Genomic DNA, 24,935 nt, shown 5'->3' with positions numbered 1-24,935 from the left:
TCTCCTTCCCTCACCTGGGATGGAAAATTCCATCATTTCTGGTGGTGGTGCCCAAGACAGCTCCAACCAGCACATTTCCCCCCAGCCCTTCTCTGCTCACTAACAGTAGGTCCAGTTTTCAGTAAAAACATTGGGATAAATCAAACTCTCTAACACTATTTTTTTAGTATTAGAAAGCAGGCATTAGTTCAGTCACAGTGTTGGGGTGCATGGGGATAGTTCCACTCAACATACCTACCCACTTTCAAAACATTTCGTTATTTATACATTTTTAACAAAGAAATTCATGTTCATTGGTTATGTTACATAATTCCCTTAAATAAGTAATATTCTATATTCTATTGATTATTACTTTCTCACTTCTCATGCTAATTAGTCCACATTTTCAGTCTTTTTATTATCTTTTTCCCAGATAGGGAGCGTTTCAGTAGACTGATTCTGAATTCGCTTTGTTAGTGGATTTATTGATCCCACAGGGGTGGGATCTGGGAGGTCTCTCCACCATCAGACCACGCGGTTGCAGATGGTGCCCAGCTCCTCGATCTCACACTGCACCTCGTCCCCGGGCTGCGAAGGGCACATGGTGGCATCTGTCCCTCGTGGGGTCCACTGTGTCCTCACTTGCCCCCCAGCCCCACCTGAGCCCCTCTTTTCCCTCACCTTAAGGAAGACAGGGGGTTTCCGAAAGAACCCCACTCCGGCAGGAGTCCCCGTCAGCAGGATGTCCCCAGGGACCAGTGTCACGAACCTGGGGGCACACAGGGGGTCAGCTGTGACCCCCTGGGCTCTGGGGGTCCCCGGCTCCCCGTTCCTACCGGGACACCCAGGCAATGAGGGCGGGCACCCCAAAGACGAGGTGGTGGGTGCTGCTGTCCTGCATCGGGCGCCCATTGATGCTGCAGCGGATCCACAGGTTGTGGGGGTCTGTGGGAGGGGACACAGGGGGACATGGGGACAGTGCCACCATGAGCCCCACCTGGGGGAAAACACAGGGGGTTTGGGCAAATGGGGGGGTGACACCACCAGTGTCAGCTGGGAAAGAGTCCCTGTCCCATCCCATTCCTTTTCTCATCCCATTTGTGTCTCGTCCCCATCCTGTTCCCATCCCATCAGTGTCCTGTCCTTGTCGTGTCTCCATCTTTATCCCCCTCTGTGTTCCGACTGTCCCCACCCATTCCTATGTCTGTCCTGTCCTCATCCTGTTCTGCTTCTGGTCCTGTCCCCATTCCATCCCTGTCCAGATCGCATCTGTGTCCTGTCTCCATCCTTGTCCCCATCCCATTGCTGTCCTGTTCTTGTCCAGTCCCCATCACTGTCCCTATCCTGGCCCATCCTGTCCCCATCCTTGTCTCTACTGTTCCCAGTCCTCCCCCGTCCCACATCCATTGCTGTTCTGTCCCCATCCCATCCCTGTCCCATCCCCATCCGCGTCCCCACCTTTCACCGCCTCCCTGGTGACAAGGGCGGGCCCCAGGGGACAGAAGGTGTCGAAGGTTTTCCCCAGCAGCCACTGCCGCCCGTTGCGCAGCTGCCAGTCCCGGGCACTCACGTCGTTGGCCACCGTGAACCCCACCACGTGCTCCAGGGCTGCCGACTCCTGCGGGGCAGTGGGACCCCCTTACAGGGGACACACACACAGGGACCCCCCCAGGCGAGGTGTGGGTGGGGCAGGGGGTACCTCGATGTGCCGCCCCCTCTTCCCGATGACAGCGGCCAGTTCCACCTCCCAGTCCACCTCCTGCGGGGACAACACAGGGGGTTGGGGGTCCCGACCCCCAGGGGGGCTGCGGGGATGGGTCCCGGGGTACCCACGGTGCTGTCCTGGGGGAGCACGATGTCATCGAAGGGCCCGGTGATGGCGCTGGGGAACTTGCTGAAGATGATGGGCTCCTTGGGCACCCTGGCACCCTGCTCCTCGCAGTGGTCGCGGTAGTTGAGCCCCACACAGATCAGCTTCTCGGGGTCTCCCACGGGTGCCAGGAGCCGCGTGGCCCCACGAGCCACCCGGTGCTGCCCCGACTCCAGGGCCCTGCGGGGACACACAGACCTCTGGGAGTCACCCATGTTTTGGGGCATCCACCTCTGGGGACACCTGTCCTTGGGCTCAGCCACGTTTGGGGGTCACCTACCCCTGGAAGGTCACCCACAGTTCTGGGGCTCCAGAATCTGAGGGGACCTACTTCTGGGGGTCATTCAAAGGGTCACTCAGATTTGAGGGACCCTTTTTTTGGGCTCACCCACCTTTTGAGGGGACCCTATTTAGGAGGTCACCCACATTTTGGAGCACCCACCTCTGAGGGCACCTACCTTTGGGGGGAACCCACTGTGTGGGGGGTCACACACTTCTGGGGGTCAGCCAAAGAGTCACCCAGATTTTGGTGGACCCTCCTTTGGGGATCACCCACCCAGATTTTGGTGGACCCTCCTTTGGGGATCACCCACCCTTGGGGACACACGTTTTTGGGAGTCACTCTCCTTTCAGGGGACCCTTTTCGGGTCACCCACCACTGGGGAGATCCACCCCTGGGGGGACCCAGGTTTTGAAGCACCAACCTTCAGGGATCCCCCACCTTTGGGGTACCCACCTCTGGGCGAGCTCCAGCCCGCGCGGGCCGAGCTCCAGGAACTCCCGCATGGACAGGGGCAGCGCCGGCTCGGCCGCGTTCAGATCCACCAGGTCCCCCCCGGGCGCCTCCTCCAGCCCGAGCCTGGGCCCCCCGCCCGCGGCCCCCCGGAACCGCACGAGCCGCAGAGCCCCGCGCATCCCCTGCGGAACCGGGATCGGCACCGCACCGGGGGGACCCGGGGGCTGCGGACCCCCCTCGGCCCGGGGTGGATCCCGGCCAACCGGGAGGATCCCCTCCCCCCGATCCCACGCAGTTCTGACCCCCAGAATCGCCCCGATTCCAGGGCAGCCCCTCCTGGTCCCGCCCTGCTCCGATCCCTGAGGGTATCCCCCCGCTCAGCCCGATCCCAGGGTCCCCCGACTCTGCACACCCCCAGACTGGGGGAATCCGCCCGATCCCAGGTAAATCCCCGGCATCCACCCCCCCAGTTCCGCCCAGCCCCGATCCCAGGGGACATCCCCCTTATCCCACGTAGCCCCGACCGCGGGAATCCCCCCGATGCCAGAGATTCCCCCCTTAGCCCCGATCCCAGGGATCCCTCCCCCGCAATCCCACACAATTCCGATCCTGGAGATTCCCCCTGATGTCGTGGATTCCCCGCCCCCGTTCCCAGGATTCCCCCCATTCCCAGGGATCCTTCCCGTCCCCAATGATCCCCCCGTTCCCAGGGATCCCCCCCGTTCCCAGGGATCCCTCCCGTTCCCAGAGATCTACCCGATCCCAGGGATCCCCCCTGTTTCCAGGAACCCCCCCCTTTCCAGGGATCCCCCCGTTCCCAGGGATCTCCCTGTTTCCAGGAACACTCCCCTTTCCAGGGATCCCCCCCGTTCCCAGGTTCCCCCCCCTATTCCCAGGTTCCCCCCCCTATTCCCAGGGATTCCCCCGTTCCCAGGGATCCCCCCCATTCTCAGGTTCCCCCCCCCGTTCCCAGGGATCCCCCCCGTTCTCAGGTTCCCCCCCCTATTCCCAGGGATTCCCCCGTTCCCAGGTTCCCCCCCCTATTCCCAGGGATCCCCCCGTTCCCAGGTTCCCCCCCCTATTCCCAGGGATCCCCCCGTTCCCAGGTTCCCCCCCTATTCCCAGGGATCCCCCCGTTCCCGGGGGTCTCACGCACGTTGTTCCCGCTCCGCCAGGGGGCGCTGCAGACCTGCCCCCGCCCCCGCCTGTCTAAAGGTCGCCGCGCTGAGGCCACGCCCCCTTCGGGCCGTCCAATGGGAGCGCGGAGAGGACGGGACCGCCCCCAACGAGGACCAATGAGAGGGGAGGGCGGAGGAGGCGGGGCCGGGGAGGAGGAGGGGGAGGGGCACCAGGCCTGGGTGGGACTGGGTTCGGAAATGGGATTGGGAGCGGGAATGGGACCATTATAGCGACGGGGACTGGGGCAGGAATTGGGATTGGGACCGGGACAGGGACTGGGACAGTGACTAGGAGAGGGACTGGGACTGCGATGGGGACTGTGTCAGGGACGGAAAGAACGACAGGGGCTGGATTAGGGGCAGGGCCAGGGAGGGGACAGGGAGAAGGACAGGGCCAGGAACTGGGATGGGGCAGGGATGGGGACGGGGATCGAGGCCAGGACAGGAATGGGGACAGGGATGGTGGCTGGGACTGGGGCAGGGACTGGGATTGGACTGAGACAGGGACGGGGACGGGGGCAGGGACACTGCACAGCTGTCACGTCGCACTTGACTCCGTTTCCCCCTAAATCGTCACTGCCTGGTTTATTTATAAAACAACCCCCTCTCCACGTGCTGGGGGGGTGCTGTGGCCTCGTGGGGGTCCCCTGAGTGATGAGGGGGGAGGTGGGTCTGTGTACTTTTGGTTGGTGTTTGGGGGCTCCATTTCATGCCTGGAGACCCCCACTCAGGAACTCCCCACGTCCCGGGGGGTCCCTTCCCTGGGGGGTGCCATCTCCAAGGGATCCTGTCCCTGAGGGGTCCCCACATCCCAGGGAGTCCCCTCTCAGGGGGTCCTCACCCCGGGGGGGCCTGGTGTCAGGGTCCTGTTTGTGCCATGTCAGGTCCCTATGCCACCCAGGGCAGGGGGTCCTTGTCGAGGGGGGCTCAGCCCCCTGAAATGGGTCCATCTTGCATGTGCCAGCACCGTGCTGGGGGCTCTGGTGGCAGCGTTGTCCTTGTCTCCTCCTGTCTCCGGGGGAGGCCCAGGGTCTAGAGCACATTGTGGAAGATCTGCATGGAGCTCATGATGTCCTTGTCCTGGAGGGGAGAGGACAGAGACTCCCGTGTCCCCCTCCACCTGTCCCCCTCCTGCCATCCCACTCCTGTCCCTCCCATCCTGCTTCCCTGTCTCCCCCCTCCTTTCCCCCCCAATCCTGTCCCCTCTCTCCTCTCCCCACCGCCCAACACCTCCCATCCCACACTTCCCATAACACTCCTCCCGTCCCTCCCTCCCATTCCTCTCCCAGCCCCCCTCCTGTTCCCCCCTCCTGCCATTCCCTTCCTGTCTCTCTCCTCCTGTCCCCCCTCCCGGGGTCACCCCCTTGTCCCCATCCCTCCTGCCCCCCCCAGCACATCACTCTGGGACAGAACTAGGAGCAGGGGGATGTCTCAGACTCCAAGGCCTGGCAGGATGGAGGAGGAGGAGGGTGGCAGTGCCCCCCAGCCCCCCGGAGTCCCCCCACCTCCTGGCAGGTCTCCAGGAACTCCTCGAAGGTCACCACACCGTCCCCGTTCCTGTCCATCTTCTGCAAGGGAGTGGCCGGGGCTGAGTGGGGGTGGGTGGCCCCGGGAGGTGGCCCCAGGAGGGGGCAGAGGGGACAGTGTCACCTGGAAGAACAGCTCCATGTGCTGGGCTGGGGCACTGGCCCGCAGGGTGGGCTCGGTGCAGGGCCCCATCATGGCATAGATGGACTTCATGATCTCCAGCATGTCCTGGGGGCACACAGAGCACCGGCACGTCCCTCTCTGGGTGCCCCCCGCCCCACCAGCCCCCCCAGTGTCCCCCAGTGTCACCTCCTTGGTGACGTAGCCGTCCTTATTCACGTCGTAGAGGTCAAACGTCCACTTCAGCTTCTGCTGCTCTGTCCCCCGCAGCAGCACCGAGAGCCCCACGGCAAAATCCTGCCGTGGGTGTGAGCAGGGAGGGACCCCAACCCCCCTCACAGCACTCAGCCCCCCCTCCTGCTGCCACATCGATCCCGGGGCGCCCGAGGGATTTGTTCCCTATTGATCCCGTTATTTTTAACCACCACCCCTTGTGCTGCGGGGGCACCGTGAGGGAGAGTTTGGCCATAGCCTGGGAGGAGGAGGAGGAGAAGGAGGAGGAGGAAGAGGAGGAGGATGTGATGAATCACGCCAGGAATTCCCACCTGGAAGCACAGAGCCCCGTTGTGGTCGGCATCGAAGGCGTCGAACAAGAGGTGGGCGTAGGAACTGGCGTCTGCAGGGCAAGGGGACGGTGACTCCCCCCGCTTTGGCAGGGGCTGTTTGTCTGGATGGGCCCCCCCAGACCCCCCCTGGCAGGTTTGGGGGCCCCCCGACTCACCGCCCTGGGGGAAGAACCGTGAGTAGATGAGTGTGAAGGTTTCCTCGTCCACGAGGCCGCTGGGACATTCCTGGGAAGGAGGTGGCGCCTGGTGACACTGGAGACCCCCAGGACCCTCGTATGTGGGGTCAGGGGGTGAGGGACCCCCAAGCTCACGTTCTTGAAGCCACGGTAGAGGGACTGCAGCTCAATCTTGGTGAAGTTGGTCCGGGCCAGGAGCTGCTCCAGCCCCTCGGGTTGGTGCCGGATAGTCGGGAGCTCCACGTCGGCATCGCTGTTGTCTGGAGAGACCCCTCGGACAAAGATCCCCCTTAAAAACACCCCCCCTGCCCTAAAGCCACCCCTATCCCCTTTAAACCACCCCCACCCCCCTAAAGCCAACCCTTCTACCCCTTAAAACCACCCCCATTCTCCCTAAAACCAACCCTCCAACCCCTAAAACCACCTCCATCCCCGCTAAAACCAACCCTATCCCCCCTACAGCTACTCCCACGGCCTCAAAACCACCCCAGGTGCCGTGGTGGACCCCAAAATTCCCTTTGGGCCCCTGGAACACCCCGGGTGTCGAATCCCAAGGGGTTTCCTGCATTCCGGAGGCACGGAACATTCCGGAGCTGCCTCTCCCCGGCCAAAGGTAATTAATAAATGATGGCTTATTAATAATTCCAGCCTGGGGAGCCCCCATGGAGCCTCCCGGCACAGAGGGAGGGGTGGGAATTTTGGGATGGGGCTGGGACCCTGGAAAATCCCTAGGGTCCCCCCAGAGGGGTTGAACCCCCTGGGTCCTGCTAAACCGGGTCTCAGGGGGGCTTGGGGGGCAGAAAGGGAGTGGGAGGGCCTGGTGTTGTGTTTTGGGGGGATTGGGAGTCAGTGGGGGCCGGGGGATCCCTGTGTCCCATCCCCAGGGGGCTTTGGGGGGTCTCTGTGGTGGCAGAGCCCCCCAGCTCGGGGGGGGGGTGGGGGTTAACAGCAGCTCAGAGCCGCCCCCTCCCACCTCGGGGAGGTTTGGGGGTCCCTGTTATCTGTTAACAGGGAGTGGGGGCACCTTGGGAGGGGCAGGGGGTCTCTGGGGATGAGTTTTTTGGGGGCAGCACTGGCATAGCCCCCCGGGGAAGGTCAGAGCAGGGCTGGGCCAGGACATTGCAATGGGGGGCTGGAGGGGGGCTGGGGGGACCTGCCCTCTCCACCACCCCCCAAACCCTCAGCCTTCACCCCAAACCCTCTCGGGGGGGAACTCCAAACCCAGCTGGTTTGACCTCAGAGGGCCAACAGGTCACTGATGGGGGGAGGGATGGGAGGGATTAATTAACTCAATAATTAGGGTTCATTAAGGTTATAACTGGGGGGTACCTTCCATGGAGATGGGCTCCAGGATGCCGAACTGCTTGAGCACGGCGATGAAGAGGAGGATGACCACGGCCACGGCGCACAGCTCCATGCCCTGGATGCCCATGGCCCCCGGGGGGGGCTTGGGGGGTCCCCCCCAGACCCCGGCAGAGTGTGGGCAGTGGGTGCTGCGGGAGCACAGGGCGGGTGTTGTGCCCGCCTGTGCCCGTCTGTCCTGCCTCCTCCTCCTCCTCCTCCTCCTCCTCCCTTGGCACTCGCCCACCCCCCTGGCCCCCCCGGCGCTGCTTTCCCACATTTTATTTTTAGCCCCCTCCCTCCCCCTGAAGGATTTGGGGGGGCCCAGGGGCGCTGTCCCCCCCTCCCCGCAGCACCCCGGGCTTGTGGCTGCACAGCCGGGGGGTCAAACCAGTGCCAGCCTCAAAACTGGGGGGGGGGAAAGGTTGTTTTGCCCCCCCCCCCACCCCCGGTGGGATCGATAGGATCGATGGGGATGAGTAAGCAGCGAGGGGGGGGGAAACTGAGGCAGGGGAAGGGGCGGGGGGCTGGCCCTGTGCCCCCAGGGCTGTTCCCACCCCTCCAGGGCTGTCCCTGCTCTGGAGACATGAGCCCTGTCCCCCCAGATCTGTCCCGAGGGTGTCCCTGTGCCCCCAGGGGTGTCACGTTCCGTAGTCCTGGGGAGATTGTCCCTGTCCCCCCTGGGGCTGTTCTGTCCCCAGAGCCCTGGGACAATCTGTCCCCATCCCTCAGGGGTTGTCCCTGCTCCTGGGGACATCGGGCCTGTACCCCCTGAGCTGTCCCTGTGTCCCCGAGGTGTCCCTGTCCCTGCATGGCCCCAAGACTCCAGGAATGTCTCTCTGCAGTGTCCTGGGCTGGTCTTGTCCCCAGAGTTCCAGGGACATTGTTCTTGTCACCTTGAGGGTGTCATCGTGGTTCTGGGGACATTGGCCCTGTCCCCCCAGGGCTGCCCCTGTCCCTATCCCTTGGGGTGTCCCACCCCCATGGCTCCCAGGACATCATTCCCATCCCCCCCCCCCCGTGTCCCTGGCCCTGTTCTCCCCCGGGACTCTCGGTCCCCAAGGCCCCAGGACCATCTGTCCCCATCCCTCTGGAGGTGTCATGTCCCCATGGTCCCCAGTTCTTTGTCCCCCTCCTCCAGGGCTGTCCCACCCCCGTGGTCCCAGGGACATTGTCCCATCCACCCTGAGGTGTCTTCGTCACCTCCAGGGGATCCCTGTCCCCCCTCCCACCGCCCTCGGGAACACTGTCTCTGTCCCCCTGGGGGTTGTCCCTGTCCCTCTCCAGGTGCTCCCATCCCCAGCTTCTACCTCAGGGGCACAGTCCCTGTCCCCCCAGGAGTGTCCCCACAACCCCCAGGGTTCCCCTGTACCCCCAGAGTGTCCCTGCCCCCTCATGGGCTGTCCCCATCCCTGTCCCCCCCAGGCTGTCCCCATCCCTGTCGCTCCCTGGGTGTCCCCATCCCTGACCCCGTCCCTGTCCCCTTCGCGCTGTCCCATCTGCCTCCGCCCTCGGTGACCCCCGGGGGCCGCACTGGGGGCGTGTCCCAGAAGGAAGGCGTGGTTTTGTTTCTAAGGGGCGTGGCCCAGGAAAGAGGCGTGGTTCCGCCTTGGGGCGTGGCCAAGCCTCGGGGGCAGGCTCCGCTCACCGCACGCCGTCCCGATCTCGAGTGACGTCATTTCCGCTTCCGCTCCCGCAGCGGAAGAGCCGGTGCCGCCATGGCCTCAAGGTTACTGCGGGTGAGCGCGGCCCTGCGGCTCCTGCCCGGCGCCTCCGCCCGCGCCGCGCCCGCGCGCCAGCTCGGCGTGCCCGGTGAGCGGGGACCGGGGGGAGGGCGGTGCGGGGGGGGCGCGGGGGAGGGGGCGTGCGGGGCCGCAGGAGGGGAGCGGGCGCGGTGTCCGTGCCTCCCTCCCCGTGTGACCGCGGTCCGCAGGGAGCCTGGCCAGCGATGAAGAACAGGCGACTGGGATGGAGAGGAAGGTCATGGAGGCCCTGAACAAGGGCCTGGTGAGTGCGGGGGCACCCGGGGGGGGCGGGGGTTCTTGGGGAACTCGGGGGGGTCTGAGGAGGTTTCGGAGTTCGACTGTTCGGGGGGGAGGAGGGGTGTCTTGGGGGCGTTTGAGAGTCTCAGGCGGTTCTAGGGGGCTCAGGGGCGGCGAGGGAGGGTCTGGGGTGGTCTCAGGGTCCGACGAATACAGGAGGCGGGGCTCAGGGGGTGGGAGGGGTCGTCTGGGGGGGTTTGGTGTTTTTGGTGGGGACAAGGTGTGTTGTTGGGGGAGGTCTCGGGGAGGTCTGAGGGTCTCAGAGCTGGGGGATTCTTGGGAACAGGGAGCTGGGGGACCCCAGGTGGTGGGGGTGGTGAGTTTCAGGGGGGTCTCATGGTCGGGGGGTGAGAGTGGCGAGTCTAGGGGGTGTCAGGGTGTCTCTGGGGGGGGTACCTGTCCCACGGGTGCCCTCCTGACCCCCCTGCCCCCCAGGACCCCTACAGCATGTTCCGGCCCAAACGCTACGCGGGCACCAAAGAGGACCCGAACCTCGTGCCCTCCATCACAAACAAACGCATCGTGGGCTGTGTCTGTGAGTGACCCTGTCCGTGTGTCTGTCCTGTCCGTGTGTCTGTGAGCAACCCTGTCCGTGTGTCTGCTGTGTCCGTGTGTCTGTGAGTGACCCTGTCCTTGTGTCCCTCCTGTCCCTGTGTCTGTGAGTGAGTGACCCTGCTGTCTGTGTGTCCCTCTGGTCTGTGTGTCCATCCTGTCCCTGTGTCCATGTGTCTGTCCTGTCCCTGTGTCCATGCCCTGTTCCCACGTTTCTGTCTCTGTTCCCGGGCCCCATTCCTGTCCCTGTGTCCATGCCCTGTCCCACTCTGTCCCTGTCCCCAGGTGAGGAGGACAACAGCTGCGTGGTTTGGTTCTGGCTGCACAAGGGCGAGGCCCAGCGCTGCCCTTCCTGTGGGGCCCACTACAAACTGATCCCCCATGAGCTGCCCCACTGAGGGGGGCTGTGGGACCCCCCCCGGGGCCCTGCTGAGCCCCCCCTGCACCTGAGCCCACGATAAAGAGATGGTGGGGAGACCCTGACTCTGTGTGTGCTGGGGGTGCAGCAGGGTGGGGAGCGGGGGCAACTGCTGTGTGGAGCCAGGCCAGGCCGTGAGGGTGTGTCACTGTGAGTGACCTGGGGCTGTGGGAGGGGGCTTGTTGAGGGACCCCCTTTCACTGTCCCTCTTCCCTGGAGGGTGCTGGGATTTGAGGGGCAGCTGGGGTGCAGCTGCTGGGGGGTCTCAGGGGTACTATTTTGGGCCTCCCTGCCCAGCCTGGGGGATCACCCACCCCAAAAGAAGACCCCAGAGGGGGCTGGGTTACCCTCTTAGCCCTCCCACACACAAGTGTCCCCCCAGATGCCTCTGTGGGGGTCTCTCTGTTCACATGGGAGAGGCACAGCTGGACACATCCTTGGGGGGCATCACCTGCCCCAGGGGTGACACTCCATTGGGCGGGAGCCTCCTGGGGACACTGGGGGAGCCCTGGGGGCTGGTCCTGCCCTGGCACCTCTGAGGGCACCTGGGAGGCTCCACAACACCCCTGGGAGTCCCTGAAGGTTCTCATGAGATCCCAGGAGGCCCCAATAAGTCCATGAAGGTTCCCATAAGGTCCCCAGTGGGTCCCTTGAGTTCCCCAGAGGTTCTCAGGAGATCCTGGGGGGTCCCTGGAAGTCCCTCAGCAGGCCCCCACAGGATCTGGATGCTGCAGCTCTGCCCTTGTATCACACATCCCCAGGACGGGGGGTCAGGTTGTACCCTCCCAGCCCCACTTAGGGGCCCTGGGGGGCCCAGGGAGGACCTGGAGGCTGCCGGATCCCCAGCGTGTCCCCTGTGTTGCTGATGTCACCAATGACGTCAGACTGGGCAGTCATGATGTCATGCACCCCCGGGGGGAGGGGCTCTGATCCTCACCAGCTGATGGGGACTGTGGTGGCCATGACTGACAGCCAGGGGTGGGGCCTGCCTGGTGGGGCGGGGCTCCAGCCTCACTGACCAATAGGAGCTGGTGGAGGCTGTGATTGACAGCAGGAGTGGGTGGGAACCTGCAATTTATGGGACTGCTGGGAGGGGAGGGCGGGGCTTGGGGCTCACCAACCAATCGGTGCTGCTGGAAGCCCTGACTGACAGCCAGGAGGTGCAACTTTAGGCCTCAGCCAATGGGAGCTGGGCTAGCTGTGAGGCACAGCCGGGGGGGCCGGGCTGTGCACTCAATGGAACTCGAGTGGAGAGGCGGTGGGGCGGGGCTTGATGGGGGAGGAGCCCTCGATCTCATTGACCAATGGGGGCTTGTGGTGGCCGTGACTGACCGCTGGAGGGCGGGGTTTATGCTCAATGGAAGCGGTGGGAGGCGGGGCTATGCCGGGGCGGTGCTCTGTGCCTCTCTGACCAATGGGGGCCGGCGGCGGCCATGGCTGACAAGCAGGGACGGGCGGGAGCCTGCGACTGAGGGAGTGGGGAGGGGCAGGTGCTGCGGGGCGGGGCTTGGGGCTCACCGACCAATCGGGGCCGTGCTGGCCGTGACTGACAGCGGGGGGGCGGGGCTTTATGGTCAAGAAAACTCGAGGGGCGGGGCCTCGGGGGCGGGGTCTCATTGACCAATGGGGGCCGCAGGCAGCCATGACTGACAGCGGGGGGCGGGGCCTGCCGGGGGCGCGCGGGGACGCGGCGGGCGGGGCTCTTCCCCCCTTGGCCCCCCCGCGCACGTGACGGCGGCGGTGCGGCGGTGACGTCATCGGCGGTGTCGCAGCGGGGCCGGAAGCGGGCGGCGCGCGGGGCGGGCGGACAAGATGGCGGACGGGGACAGCGGCAGCGAGCGCGGCGGCGGCGGCGGCGGCGGGTTCGGGGCCGCCCGTGGCGGGGCAGGGGGGGCCGGGCCCGCGGCAGGGCCCGGCGGCGGCGGCGGCGCGGCCGGCCCCGAACAGGAGACGCAGGAGCTGGCGTCCAAGCGGCTGGACATCCAGAACAAGCGCTTCTACCTGGACGTGAAGCAGAACGCCAAGGGCCGCTTCCTCAAGATCGCCGAGGTGGGCGCGGGCGGCTCCAAGAGCCGCCTCACGCTCTCCATGGCCGTGGCCGCCGAGTTCCGCGACTACCTGGGCGACTTCATCGAGCACTACGCGCAGCTGGGCCCGTCCAGCCCCGAGCAGCTCGCCCAGGCCGCGGGGCCGCCGGGCGAGGACGGCGCCGGGCCCCGCCGCGCCCTCAAGAGCGAGTTCCTGGTGCGGGAGAACCGCAAGTACTACCTGGACCTGAAGGAGAACCAGCGCGGGCGCTTCCTGCGCATCCGCCAGACCGTGAACCGCGGCCCCGGCGGCCCGGGGGGGTTCGCGGGGGGCCCCCCGGGGCTGCAGAGCGGCCAGACCATCGCGCTGCCCGCCCAGGGCCTTATCGAGTTCCGCGACGCGCTGGCCAAGCTCATCGACGACTACGGCGGCGAGGAGGACGAGCTGGGCGGCCCCGGCGGCGGCGGCCCGGGCGGCGGGGGGCTCTACGGGGAGCTGCCCGAGGGCACGTCCATCACCGTGGACTCCAAGCGCTTCTTCTTCGACGTGGGCTGCAACAAGTACGGCGTGTTCCTGCGGGTCAGCGAGGTGAAGCCGTCCTACCGCAACGCCATCACCGTCCCCTACAAGGCCTGGGCCAAGTTCGGCGGCGCCTTCTGCCGCTACGCCGAGGAGATGCGCGACATCCAGGAGCGCCAGCGGGACAAGCTCTACGATCGGCGCGCCGGCCCCCCCGGGCCCGGCAGCGGCAGCGGAGCCGGCGACGACTCTGACGGCGACGACGTGGACGACGACTGAGCCGACCCCCACCCAGCCCTCGACCCCCCGACGCCGGCCCCCTACCGCCCCCCCCGAGCCCCGGGGCAGAGGGGCCCCCGATCCCCCCTCCCAGTGACGGGGCAGAGGGGTTCCCAAACCCCCGAGTCTCCTCCCCCAAAACAGCAATGGGGCAAAGGGGTCCCCGAGCCCACCCCCCTCCCAGCGACAGGGTGAAGGGGTCCCCAAACCCCCCTATGCCCCCGCTCTCAGCAACGGGATGAAGGGTCCCCGAGCCCCCCCCCCCCCGGCAGTGGTGGGCGCGGGGGTCTCCGAAACACCCCCCGAGCCCCCCCTCCTGCAGCCACCGGAGAGAGAAACCGGCCCGACCGCGCCGCTGCCCGCGGCTCCTCCCCCTGCTCTGTCCCCGCCGTGGGCCCCCCAAGACTCGCTGCTCTGGGGAGGGACAGGGGCTCACCCGCAGCCCCCTCTCCTCCCGATGCCCCCCATTGAAACCAGCACCGAGGGCCCTGGAGCCGGGGGGGCAGCCGCGGCGCCGGGGGGGCAGCAGGGGCACCTTGGACCAACGGCCGTTCGTTCCCTCGGCTTGTGATTTTTCCTTCATTCTCTTTTTTTTTTTTCCCCTCCTTTTTCTCCTCTTTCCACGTTGTTGTTTTTTTTTTTTTTTTTTGTCGGTTTTTTGGGATGCAAACTGCAAACTCCGGGCACCCGAACTGGAACCTGCCCCGAGCCGGCGCGGAGCTGCGGCTCCCTGACAATTAGGGAAGATCTCGGTTTTGCCGATTTCAGACCGTTCCCCCCCCACCTCCCGTTTCCCGCCGGGAAGGGGGAGGCGCCGACAAAAAGCACAAGGAAAAGCTCGACGGGGTGAAACATCTTCCCCTTCTCTCCAAATAAGGCGCCTCCGGCCCCGATTCACCGGGACCCGCCGGAATCCGCCCCTTGGCTTCACCCAAATTGGATTTTCCGGCCCCAAACCCGTGGCCGCGCCCGGCCTCGGCCCCTTGGGGGTGGTTTTAGGGGGGTTATTGTTATTTTTTGCCTCTTTTTGTCTTTTTTTGCCCCCCCCCGGGCCCGGCCCTGGCGCCGCCTGGTCCCTCCAGCCACCCCCTATTAAACACATTTTTCCACTCTCAAACAGTCTTTTTTTAAATTCTTTTTCGCTCCCTCGGCTCAGTCCTGCCCTGTCCAGAATTCCACTTTTTCACCCCATTTTCCCAGAACTCTGAACTCCATCACTCTCATTCCAAAGTTTTGCCTCTTCTTCTCCTCCAACGGTTTCGCCACTTTTAGGACTTTTTTTTTTTTTTCGCTTTTGATCCATTTTTGGGAGCCCGCTCAGCTGCCTCCTTAATTTATTACCACGGATTCGGCATCTCCCTCTCTCCGTATTTATTGGGAAGTGAGGAACAGCCGCAGACCCCTGGGGGTCCATCCGTCCGTCCGGCTCCGGCCCTGTCCTGCTGCTCCCGCCGCCGTTGCTCTTTTTAAAGGGATTTTTAAAGCGAGTTTCTTCCATTTATCCCGTTTTTAAAGCCTTCTCCGTCGCAAAGGACCTGGATCCCTCACTCACACGGGAGCAATAGTCCTTCCTCGGTGGCCGACGTGTCCGTACTGTATTTTGTACCCTCAGGCAGCTCTTTCCGGTGAATTCCTGCTGTATCCACCCATCCTCCTGGTCCTGTGTTCTTTGCCACGGAGAAAATCCAGAAACCACAACGGCGACAATGGATTTGGGGGGAAAAAAAAACGCTCCCGGCTCCGCGGGACTCACCGGCGTCCGGCCGCGGGACCTCTCCTTTTATTTTTGAAGAGGATGAGATATATATATATATATAAAAAAAATATATATATATTCCTTTGGTTTTTCTTTCTTTTGGCTGAATTGCGGTGATTTAGCCTTATTTCTATGTCGGGAGAGTGGCGGAGTCGCTGCCGGCCCGGCCCAGCTCTGGGGAGCTGGCTAGAAATACATCGAAGAGAAAAAAAAAACAAAAAAAAAAAGGCAAAACCACCAAAATCTGATAATAAACCCAAAAAAGCAGCTCCTGGCGTCGGCTCCGGGAGCCTTTCCCAGCGCTGGATCCATGGACACAACCTCCCGCAGCTCCATTTGGGTGGGAAGAGCAGAGAGCGTCGGGGGAAGACAGCGGAAAAAACAGCCAAAATGAGATAAAATTGGGGGGAAAAGGGGGTTTGAGGGGAGCGGCGGCTCAGGGGGGCTGCGGGGGAGGGGGCTTGGGGCAGTTTGGGGGTTTTTTCTCTCTTGGAGCCCCCCAGGAGCCGGTGGGTGTTTCCCAGAAAAGCAGGACAGTGTCGGCATCTCCCCTGGGCCCCTGTTCCCATCTCTGTGTGTATAGACATGGCCGTGTGTACATAGATCAGAGTTGGTTGGGTTTGGGTTGAATTGTGTAGAAAATGGGCAAATTGCTTTTTTAATTATTTTTAAATCACAAGTGGGGGGGAAAAATATCCCAAATTCCTGGTACTTCCAGCTTTGTTGCCCCAGAAGGGCCAATGGAGAGTGTGACGATGGCTGTACAGACAGAAAGTTGGGAATCCTGTCCAGTGCCCCAAAACCCACTAGAAATGCCCCAAAAGGCCAGGCCTGGGGCCAGCAGCACCTCCAGGGGAAGTTCCAACAGCTTCAATTCCTTTTGTCCTAAAAAATATGGAAGAAAATCGGGATTCTCCTGCCTTGTTTCCAGGTGATTTGTGGGCGGCAGAGGATGGATGGGATGGGTGGGGCCGTGCCAGTGGCAGCTCCTTGAGTTGGTGACAAACCAACCCCAGACCCTTGCCAGCCTCTCTTGTAAAAAAGCAAAAAGTGGAAAAAAATTGCAAAAAACTGGAAAAGATAAAAAAAAAAAAGCAGCTGAGGGAGCCCTGGGGGTACGTGGGGTGACGCCCCAGGGAGCTCGGCAGGTCCTCCCAGTGGGAAATCCCAGGTGGCTCCGTGGATGCTCCCGGGTGTTCCTGCAGGGCGAGGCCGTCGCCCTCATCGGCTCCTGGAGCCGGTTGAGCCAGTGGTGCCGGAGCTAGGGTTGGGTGTCAGTGGGACAGCCTGGATCCAGCCAGGACGGCCCAGAGCCCATGGGGTCGAGGCCCCAGAACGGTGGCCCGGGGGGCTCCAGCCTTGGAGCAGCGGCTGGGAGTGGGTCCAGCATGGGCAGCTCCCCCAGCACATCTGGGGCAAAGAACGGGCCAGGAGATTGGACAAATGTCAGTGGGGGAGCACTGGATCCTCCTCCAAGAGCCACATCTTCCAAGAGCCAGATCCTCCTCTGGGACCTGGATCCTCCTCCAAGAGCCAGATGCTCCAAGAGTTGGATCCTCTGATGGCTGGATCCTCCAAGAGCTGGATCCTCTAAGCACCAGCTCTCCACTGAGTGTTGGATCCTCCTCCAAGTTGGATCCTCTGAGAGTTGGATCCTCCAGGTGTCAGACCCTTCGAGCTGGATCCTCCTCAGAGAGTTTGATCCTCTGAGAACTGGATCCTTGGAGCGCTGGATCCTCCTCTGAGTCCTGGATCCTCCTTGGAGAGCTGGATCCTCTGAGAACTGGATCCCCTGAGTGCTGGATCCCCCTCCGAGCAGCAGATCCCCCGGGAGCGCCGCCTCCCTCCCCGAGTGCTCGCCCCGATGTCCCTTTGCCGAAAAGAGAAGAAGAAAAAGAAAAAAAAAAGAAAGTTTTATTCCTGTTATTTTTTTAATGAAAGAAAAACAAAAACTAAAGCAAACCTGCACTTTAGGCGGACGGGGGGGCCGGGGGGTCGGGGCCCCCGTGTCCTTTCCCTGCGGCCGGGGGGGGCGGCTCCGGGGGCCGGAGGCAGGTCCTGGGTGTTACCACTAGCGCAGACGAGGCCGACGCGACGAACTCCTCCTGCTCCGAGCACTCCTGACGTAGCAGATTTTTGCAAATGGAGTTTTACAGTCTATATTTAAAGAATTGTATGTTTGTAACAAATAAAGTATGCGGAAAAGTGAATGAAAAACCAGCCTGGGCCCGGCTCGCTCCTTGGGGGGGTCAGAGAGGGGTAGCTGGTGCCACTATTGGGGTGAGGGGCAGGTGATCACCCTGGAGTGTTGTGGGGACGTTGTGGGGTGGTGTGAGGGTGTGAGGTGGCACAGACAGGGCACGTGGGGTCCCCCACCTTGTCCTGAGGGGTGTCCCCGAGCAGGGCGGGGGGGGCTGGAAGGTGTGAGGGACCGGCATGGGAAGGGAGGGAGGAGGTTTGGCGTGTTCAGGTGTGTGTCAGGGTGTGCACCATCATAGGGCTGTGTGGGGTGTGTAAGGTAAGGTGCGTGTACCACCACACGACTGTGTGGGGTGTGTCAGCTGTGTGTAGGGCACATGTGCCACCACACAGCTGCCCGGTGTGGGCAGGTGTGAGGCTGGGTGGGTCTGGAGTGGCACAGGCGTGGGGGGTGTGCGTCACGGCTCAGGCGGGCACGTGCACGGGCACAGGGTGTGCGTACGAGGGGTAAGGCTTCTGTGCCGCTCTCACGGCTGCGTGCAGTGTGTGTCAGGTGTGTATGTGCTACCCCGTGTCCCCTCCGTGCCCTGCCGTGGGTGCCGCAGCCCCCGCCCCCCGCGCTGCGGCTCCCTGCGGGCTCGGGCTCATCTGAGGACACGCGGGGACCCGCCTGCGCATGAGCCGCCACCGCCGTCACTGTCACCGGGGCCCGGCGCGACCCCCGCTCCCCCCGCGGCCCCTCCCTGCCCCGAGCCCCCCGGGGCCGAGCGGAGCAGCTGCTCCGGCCCCATCCCGGGCCCCCCCCGCAGCTGCTCCGGGCGGAGCCGGGGGTCGGGGGGCCCTGGGACTGCGGCGGAGGCCCCGGGGCAGCCCTAGGGATCCCCGGGCCGCGGGCAGTTGCTGCCCGGGGCAGCTGCAAGCGGTGTTGCCCCCCTCGGGGATACAGGGAGCAGCTGCGGGATGGGGGGCTAGGGGCCCCCCTGAGCCCTCCCGGCAGCTGCAGCGAGGGGTGGGGGCTGCGCAGGGCCCTCCGTGCCAGAGGGAGCCTGAACCAGGCGCCCCGGGGGGGACAGTGACAGCGACAGGTGCCTTCCTTGTCCTCCTCTTCCTCCTGCTCCGGCCGTGGAGCAGCCGGGGGCAGGGCGGGGGGGCTGGAGGACCCCTTGAGCCCCCCCGGCAGCTGCAGCGGGGACAGTGCCCCCCACCCCTGCCCGGAGCTGGGGGCGAACCGAGGCACCCGGGGGACAGGGCCCGTGCCGGGGGGGGCCCCGGGCTCCCGGCCCTGCCCGGCAGGACCCTGGCTCGGGAATCCCCCGTTCCATTTATAAACCCACCTCGTCACACCGTCAGGTTCCTTTTGACGCCGAAACGGTCTCGGGTGTGAGAAATTTATTTCCCGTGACACGTTTGCTTTTAAAACCCGCACCTACAGGGCGGTCCGGGGGCTTTGATCACATTTTGATCCCTGCTCTCAGCACTGACTATGCCTTCGGCCTCTCGGGGTCCTCCCGAGTCCCCAGGGTGCTGCGGGGTCCGTGTTACCTCCCTGCTGCTGCCCTTCTCCCTCACCCTACGGGGCAGCACCGGGATGGATGTGGAAAACAGAGAGGAGGGTCAGAGGCACCGCTGGGCCGCAGTGTCCCCGGGCGGACACCTCTCCCGCCGGGGGCTCCCCTGGCCTCACGCAGGGCCGGGCCCTGTCGGGAGCAGAGCCCCCGGCTCGGAGGGACTGTCTGTGGGTGAGACCATCCTGGTCCCACCGGTACCGGGGGAACTAATAGCCCCCCCTCCTTCTTCTCTCAGCAACACCCTCGTCCGCCGCCCCCCCCGCTCCCCTCACACAAACACAGTTGGGGCGGGGCCTCGGAATGGGCGGGAAACCCCTGCCCGCCTTCCATTGGCTTACGCAGATGTCCGTCACCTTGACCCCGCCTCCCATCGCAGTGTCCGCCGTTTTCATTAGCCGGGAGGTGACGCCACCGGCGCGCGCATGCCCCGCCCCGCCCCTCACCCCGCCTGCGTGCCGTGTGCAAAAAGCAACACAGCCGTTAAACGAGCCACGGGGCGGAGCCAGCCGGGGACGGGGTAAAGAAGCCTCGCTCCTATTGGTGGCGGCTGCATATTCAAACTAGTATTAGAGGCGCTGATTGGTGCGGGCGCGGCGCGGCCCGCCGCCCCCGCCCGGGCGGGTCATTGTCTGGCGGCTCCCGAGGCGGGTCGGGCGCGGCGGCGGTTCCGGGACTCGGACGGCGGCAGCGGCACCATGGTGAGGGTGGGGAGGTCCCGGGGCCGTGGGGGGCTCAGGGGGGCCTGGGGTAGCACGGCCGCGGCTGCCGCTGTCAACCCGGGCCGCGCTCCGTGACCTTGGGCCCGGCCCGGCGCTGCCCCGGGGGCCGGCCTGGGGGGGAAAGAGGTGGTCGGGCCCCTTAAATACAGTGTCCTTCCGGCGCTGTCAGAGCAGCCCCGTGTCCGCCGTTACCGCGGTTTGTGTCGGTCACCGGGGGGTAAATGTCAAGTGAGGGCCCCGAGCGGCCTCTGTCATCGGTTCCGCGCCTCCCCCGGGATCCCGGAGAGATCCCAACGCGCTTCCAGAGGGAAGGGCCGGGCCCGAGGGGGAGGCAAACGGGGGTTCGTCCCCCCCGGTGCCCCAGTCGTGTGACCCCGGCGGGAGCGGGGGTGACGCTGTCACCGGGGGAAGCGGACGGATGGGGTTCCGGAGGGTCTGAGAGGTTCCGCGCACCTGCAGCGTGGTTTGGGGGGTTCTGAGGGTCCGTGGGGGCCTTCGGGGTTCCGTACGCTCACAGAGGACCCGGGGGCTCCGCGGATCCGCGCGGGGGTTTCTGTGGTTCTACAGGGGGATTCGGGGGGTTCTGGGAGTCCTTTTGGGGGTTCCGTGATTCTGTAAGATGTTCTGTGGGCCCCCACAGGGGTTTCGGGAGGTTCCGTGGATCCGCGGGGCAATTCTGTGGATTCACAGGGGGTTTGGGAGGTCCTGTGGATCCCCATAGGAGTGTGGGGTCTGAGGGGGAAGGGGCATTGGATGGGTCCTGTAAACCCCCAGGCGTTTTCTGTGGATCTGCAGGGGGATTTAGGGGGTTCTGGGGATCCCCAAAGGGGGTTCCGTGGCTCTGTGAGAGATCTGTGGATCCCCAGGACGTGTGGGGGAGTTCTGTGGATCCGCGGGGGTTCCGAAGTGGGCGAGAAAGGCCCTGATCCCGCGGCGTTTACATGGAAACACCGTCGGATTATACAACTCCCACCGCCGAGAACTTGTGCTCGGAGTCATCTGGGATGTGCGGCACGAGATAAAAAGTTGCTGTTTGAAGCAACAAGAAGAAGGAAAAAAAAAAAAAGCGGTTTGCTTGGTCCAGCGGGTCAAATCCAGGGAGGGTTTGGCACGAGAATGTGCTCCCAGTGAGGGGCTGGGGTGGGAAGGAGGGACAGACGCGACGCAGGGATTGTCTCAACTCCCGGGAACCCCAGTTCCTGAGGAGGAAGGAATCCTCGGGATTCCCTCCTCAGGAGAGAGGAGTCCGGGAGCCCCGGGGGCAGCTGGAACCTCGTGTGTTCCCTCTGCCAACCCCGCGGAGGGTTGGGGAAAACCGGGACAAACCTCGGGATTTCGGCGGCGACCTTTTCTTCCCAGTTTTTAGTCAACGCCGCCGCCCCCCCCCATAAAGATCCGCCAGGCAGGTGGCTCCCAGCTGGAAAACCCGACGGAGAAGTGGGAAACTTCACAGCTGGCTGATAAAAGCCCTCAGTGGGAACAGCCAGTGCTTTTCCCAGAGCTGTGTTTTATTCCTAGAGCAAGGGAATATCCCTAAATCCCCCTTGCCTCCTCCTTCCCTCCCTTAAATCCCCCCTCTCTCCACCCAAATCCTCCCTCTCTCTCCAAATCCACCCAAATCCCCCCTCTCTCCCCCCAAATCCCCCTCCCTGGGTTTTGCAGTTTTATGGAGTGATGTTTTCTCTGTATAAAAGTAACTCCCGGTGCTTCCCTGTTTTTCTGAGTCATGCCTGAAGGCCCTCCTGTCCCAAGTGCCAGGACACAGAGGGGGTTGCCAGGGACCAGCATTCCCACAGCTGGATCCCAGCATTCCTGGAGCCAGATCCCCCCCAGCCTCACCCCGCGCCCACCACTCGTTTAATCACCTCGGGATTAATTAATTCCTGCTTGTGATTATTTTTTTCCCAATGTTTGAGCTGGAAGAGGTGTTAACTCCCACCTAGCTGGGCTGAGATGCAGATCTTGGACATTCCCAGGTTAACCAGCATCTTGTTTTGAGGATTAATGAGCTCCGCTCACTCTCCTGGAATCTCTGGGTCCTTTCAGCTCCCTCACCATGAGCCAAAACTCCTCCTTTTTAGGGGGGATGGGGGTTGTGGGATCAATATGTGCTGTAAAAACAGGGATTACGAGTATCCAGTGTGTTTTCAGGCTCTGCTCTCCCTCTGCTATGGGTTCTTGGCTCTCTGTGGGCTTGAAAACCTGACACGGGGGATTATTTTTCCTGTTTTTTCTTACCTAGAGCAGATTTGGGGGTGCTGACGTGCTCCCCGTGGAAGGTGCAGCTCCCTCTGCCCTCCTGCAGCTCCCACCTTCGTTAGGAGCAGCTCTCATTAGTGATCAGTGATGTCACAGAGTCTTTCCATGTCCCTGCAATCCATGGATTTCCTGAGGGCGGATGGGAGAGCCCGGCAAACCTTGTTCCTGAGTGACTCCCAAACTCTTGGCTTTGGCATTTCACCCCCCAAACACGATTTTCATTAAATGTGGGATTTCTGGGGCTCTCACATGATTTCCCACCCTGGAGCAGGAAGGGAGTTACCTCTGAATCCCACAGGATTCACATTCCCACCTACTGGAACAGTGTCCTGCCCCACACCCCGTGTCAGCACGTGGAAAAATTGAATCTTAAATAAAAATAGGCTCACAACTGCTGGAAGACAGCGGTCAACAATGGGGATTTTGGGATGCTTTCCCCCCATTTGGCATTTTCTGGAAAATTACGGGACTGGGACACTTGGGGGAAGGAGCAGCTGCTGCTCCTCAAAACCCCCCTTGTTCCCTCGGATCCAGGGAGCTGCTGGTTTATCCTGCTGCAGGTCCCTCTGGCTTAGAATTAACGAGATTGTTTGGATTCGGGGATTAATTAGATTAATTAATGCAGCCTTTCTCCCCCAGGCTGGCGGCAAGGCGGGCAAGGACAGCGGCAAGGCCAAGGCCAAGGCCGTGTCACGCTCCCAGAGAGCAGGCCTGCAGGTATGGCACAGGGAATCGTTGGGAAGCGGGAATTCTGGGGGGCCCCAACCCTTTGGTTTGAGGTGAAAGCTGAATATTGTGGGATTTGGGGGATTATGGAGCGACGAGGAGCCCTGGGCTTGCGGAGGGGAGAGGGGGTTTGCTCTCGGGTGAGACAGAGAGGGTGGGAGGATTAATTGGGAGAATTAATGATTGTAATTATTAAATATTAACTATAATTATTAATTACAAATAAGGCACAATTACATTATTTAATGTTCTGTAAGGTTACATCTTGTTATATTATTGCAATATGATAATATATTAGTGTATCATAACAATACAGTGTGTTATAACATTAATATACATATGTGGGTTAGTAATAAATAAATAAATTTGGTAATGGCAGTTAAATCCTCTATTTGGGGAGGATCGTGTCAGGTTGCTCCTGGAAGCAACAGTCAGGCAGGATGGGGAGTTTCCCGGGCCCAAATAGAATGTGTGTTACATTATATAATTAAATATATTATATTTAAATACAATAATCAATATAAATGCATTATATATATTAGACAATAATGAATAATTAATTCGGGTAATGACAAATCCTCTGTTTGGGGAGGATCATGTCGAGTTGCTCCAGGCAGGCAGGGTGGGGTGTCTCTTGGGCCCAAATCATAGGGGGCTGTGGGTGTTAACGAGGTTGTTAATTGCCCCCCCCAGTTCCCTGTCGGCCGCATCCACAGGCACCTGAAGACTCGGACCACCAGCCACGGGCGCGTGGGGGCCACGGCGGCCGTGTACAGCGCGGCCATCCTGGAGTACCTGACCGCCGAGGTAGGACCCCACTCCCCAGGGCCAGCACCCCTCCCCCCCGGCATTCCCACCTCTTCCTGCTGTCCCACAGGTGCTGGAGCTGGCCGGGAACGCTTCCAAGGACCTCAAGGTGAAGCGGATCACGCCCCGGCACCTGCAGCTGGCGATCCGTGGTGACGAGGAGTTGGACTCCCTGATCAAAGCCACCATCGCCGGTGGAGGTGGGGCTCCTTCCCTCCTTTCTGTCCTTCAGTGGGAATTACTTGGGAAAACAAACAGGAGTTTGGCAGTGGGGGTAATTCCACTGGCTCCATGCTTCCCTCGATCCACACTGGGTAGGGGGGGATCCGCTCAACATTCACACTGTTATCCCAAAACTCTGCTGGGAATTGGGGAGTTCTTGCAGTTTCTTGGGAATTCTGCAATTCCTGATGGGAATTCTCCCCTTCTCTCCACAGGTGTCATCCCCCACATCCACAAGTCCCTGATTGGAAAGAAGGGGCAGCAGAAGACGGCGTAAGGGAGCGCGGTGCCGGATCCCCCGTCATCGTACCGACCTGGGCACAGCAACACCTTGGGGATGCCAGGAAACTTTTTTTAAGGAATAGTTGAAAGGAAGAACATAGAGGATTGACTGTAGAGGAAACATTGGGATGGGTTTAGATTCCGAGTGGGACACACCGTGGGCCCGTGGGGTGGCAGCCGGGGGGTTTGAGGGGCTGGGCTGCCCTGCGTTTTATACAAAAATGGAACCCATAAACCATTTTTTACAAAAACACGAGTTCTCTGATGTGGCTGAGGGAGGGGGGCCGGGAGGCAGGAGGGTCCGGGGAGGAGGAATCGGGACGGTCCCGGCACCGGCTCGCGCTGCATGCAGATTAGCCCTGCCTCATATGCAAATATACAGCATTGTGAAGCCATGCCCCTCATAAATATTCGGTGTGGAGGCGGGGCGTGTCCCAAGGCTCCGCCCCAGAGCGCACATGGCCGGGGGTGTCTGTGTGTCCGTCTGTCCTGGGCATGGGGGCCCCTGTGTCTGTCCGTCTCAGCTATGGGGGTATCCGTTTGTCCTGGGCACAGGAGTCTTTGTGTGTCCGTCTGCCCCAGGCCTGGGGGTGTCATGGGCCTGTCTGTCCTGAGCGTCTGTCTGTCCTGGGCCCAGGGATGCTGCATGTCTGTGTGTCCCGAGTGTCTGTCTGTCCTGGGCAGATGTGTCAGGTGTCCATCTGTCCTGGGCACAGGGCTCCTGGGTGTCTGTCTGTCCAGGGTGTCTTATCAGCTCTGGCTGTGTGGGTGTCTGGTGTCCACCTGTCCTGGGCATTGGGACACTGGGTGTCTGTCTGTCCCAACGGCTGGGTGCCGGGCTCTGTCCTGGGTATCCATCTGTCCTGGGCACATGGGTGACCACCCAGCCCGCCCTGGCTCTCGGGGAGTCCCATGTGCAGCCGTCGTACGCGGGGGAGCCCCGGGCGGGGCTCAGAGGAGGCGGTGGCGGGAGCCGGGCCCGGGGCGGCTCCAGCACTGGCAACAGCGGGTGGGGGTTGCATCAGGCGTCGAGTAGCCCCAACGGCCCAGGGCGCCATCCGGGGCC

General features: G+C 62.6%; 5 protein-coding genes across 8 annotated transcripts; 3 read left to right on the top strand and 2 right to left on the bottom strand.

Moving 5' to 3' along the window:
• Positions 1–372: 372 nt before the first annotated feature.
• Positions 373–3,813, bottom strand: LOC135403608 (fumarylacetoacetate hydrolase domain-containing protein 2-like). Of its 2 annotated transcripts, XM_064637788.1 has the most exons (8): positions 3,742–3,813; positions 2,586–2,767; positions 1,813–2,029; positions 1,679–1,738; positions 1,438–1,597; positions 816–924; positions 661–748; positions 373–567 (listed from the first exon to the last, which is right to left on the bottom strand). In XM_064637788.1, the coding sequence occupies exons 2-8, from the start codon at positions 2,762–2,764 to the stop codon at positions 505–507; spliced, it is 876 nt and encodes a 291-aa protein (XP_064493858.1). In that variant the 5' UTR covers positions 2,765–2,767; positions 3,742–3,813; the 3' UTR covers positions 373–504. The 2 variants fall into 2 exon arrangements, with proteins under 2 accessions (XP_064493858.1, XP_064493859.1); XM_064637789.1 differs by lacking the exon at positions 3,742–3,813 and having other exon boundaries at positions 816–976; positions 2,586–2,870.
• Positions 3,814–4,331: 518 nt separating this feature from the next.
• LOC135403603 (calsenilin-like) lies at positions 4,332–8,927 on the bottom strand. Of its 3 annotated transcripts, XM_064637778.1 has the most exons (8): positions 7,482–8,920; positions 6,288–6,412; positions 6,132–6,201; positions 5,956–6,026; positions 5,600–5,707; positions 5,414–5,518; positions 5,269–5,331; positions 4,332–4,843 (listed from the first exon to the last, which is right to left on the bottom strand). In XM_064637778.1, the coding sequence occupies exons 1-8, from the start codon at positions 7,771–7,773 to the stop codon at positions 4,796–4,798; spliced, it is 882 nt and encodes a 293-aa protein (XP_064493848.1). In that variant the 5' UTR covers positions 7,774–8,920; the 3' UTR covers positions 4,332–4,795. The 3 variants fall into 3 exon arrangements, with proteins under 3 accessions (XP_064493848.1, XP_064493846.1, XP_064493847.1); XM_064637776.1 differs by having other exon boundaries at positions 5,956–6,201; positions 7,482–8,927; XM_064637777.1 differs by having other exon boundaries at positions 5,414–5,707; positions 7,482–8,926.
• A 222-nt stretch (positions 8,928–9,149) lies between these two features.
• Positions 9,150–10,564, top strand: LOC135403619 (cytochrome c oxidase subunit 5B, mitochondrial). Its single transcript, XM_064637812.1, has 4 exons — positions 9,150–9,305; positions 9,427–9,500; positions 9,971–10,070; positions 10,373–10,564. The coding sequence occupies exons 1-4, from the start codon at positions 9,212–9,214 to the stop codon at positions 10,483–10,485; spliced, it is 381 nt and encodes a 126-aa protein (XP_064493882.1). The 5' UTR covers positions 9,150–9,211; the 3' UTR covers positions 10,486–10,564.
• A 1,738-nt stretch (positions 10,565–12,302) lies between these two features.
• PURB (purine rich element binding protein B) lies at positions 12,303–17,307 on the top strand. Its single transcript, XM_064637775.1, has one exon. It carries the CDS (start codon positions 12,318–12,320, stop codon positions 13,329–13,331), a length of 1,014 nt encoding a protein of 337 aa, XP_064493845.1. The 5' UTR covers positions 12,303–12,317; the 3' UTR covers positions 13,332–17,307.
• A 2,124-nt stretch (positions 17,308–19,431) lies between these two features.
• On the top strand, positions 19,432–24,120 carry LOC135403618 (histone H2A.V). Its single transcript, XM_064637811.1, has 5 exons — positions 19,432–19,552; positions 22,472–22,549; positions 23,252–23,365; positions 23,436–23,565; positions 23,803–24,120. Exons 1-5 carry the CDS (start codon positions 19,550–19,552, stop codon positions 23,862–23,864), a joined length of 387 nt encoding a protein of 128 aa, XP_064493881.1. The 5' UTR covers positions 19,432–19,549; the 3' UTR covers positions 23,865–24,120.
• The last annotated feature ends 815 nt before the right edge of the window (positions 24,121–24,935 follow it).

This window comes from Pseudopipra pipra, chromosome 28, assembly GCF_036250125.1.
Source record: "Pseudopipra pipra isolate bDixPip1 chromosome 28, bDixPip1.hap1, whole genome shotgun sequence".
Lineage (NCBI taxonomy): Eukaryota > Metazoa > Chordata > Aves > Passeriformes > Pipridae > Pseudopipra > Pseudopipra pipra.
This window is presented reverse-complemented; position numbering and strand designations above follow the sequence as displayed.

Excerpts from the sequence above, each read along its gene's own strand:
- LOC135403608 (XM_064637788.1), bottom strand. The coding sequence starts at position 2,764 with ATGCGCGGGGCTCTGCGGCTCGTGCGGTTCCGGGGGGCCGCGGGCGGG. Across the intron at positions 2,030-2,585 it reads GGGCTGGAGCTCGCCCAGAG|GGCCCTGGAGTCGGGGCAGC; the intron begins GTGGGTACCCCA and ends GTGTCCCCGCAG. Across the intron at positions 1,598-1,678 it reads AGAGGGGGCGGCACATCGAG|GAGTCGGCAGCCCTGGAGCA; the intron begins GTACCCCCTGCC and ends ACTGCCCCGCAG.
- LOC135403603 (XM_064637776.1), bottom strand. The coding sequence starts at position 7,773 with ATGTGGGAAAGCAGCGCCGGGGGGGCCAGGGGGGTGGGCGAGTGCCAA. Across the intron at positions 6,413-7,481 it reads GGAGCCCATCTCCATGGAAG|ACAACAGCGATGCCGACGTG; the intron begins GTACCCCCCAGT and ends GGGTCTCTCCAG. Across the intron at positions 5,519-5,599 it reads ACGGCTACGTCACCAAGGAG|GACATGCTGGAGATCATGAA; the intron begins GTGACACTGGGG and ends GTGTGCCCCCAG.
- LOC135403619 (XM_064637812.1), top strand. The coding sequence starts at position 9,212 with ATGGCCTCAAGGTTACTGCGGGTGAGCGCGGCCCTGCGGCTCCTGCCC. Across the intron at positions 9,306-9,426 it reads GCGCCAGCTCGGCGTGCCCG|GGAGCCTGGCCAGCGATGAA; the intron begins GTGAGCGGGGAC and ends CGCGGTCCGCAG. Across the intron at positions 10,071-10,372 it reads ACGCATCGTGGGCTGTGTCT|GTGAGGAGGACAACAGCTGC; the intron begins GTGAGTGACCCT and ends CCCTGTCCCCAG.
- PURB (XM_064637775.1), top strand. The coding sequence starts at position 12,318 with ATGGCGGACGGGGACAGCGGCAGCGAGCGCGGCGGCGGCGGCGGCGGC.
- LOC135403618 (XM_064637811.1), top strand. Across the intron at positions 22,550-23,251 it reads CCCAGAGAGCAGGCCTGCAG|TTCCCTGTCGGCCGCATCCA; the intron begins GTATGGCACAGG and ends TGCCCCCCCCAG. Across the intron at positions 23,366-23,435 it reads TGGAGTACCTGACCGCCGAG|GTGCTGGAGCTGGCCGGGAA; the intron begins GTAGGACCCCAC and ends GCTGTCCCACAG.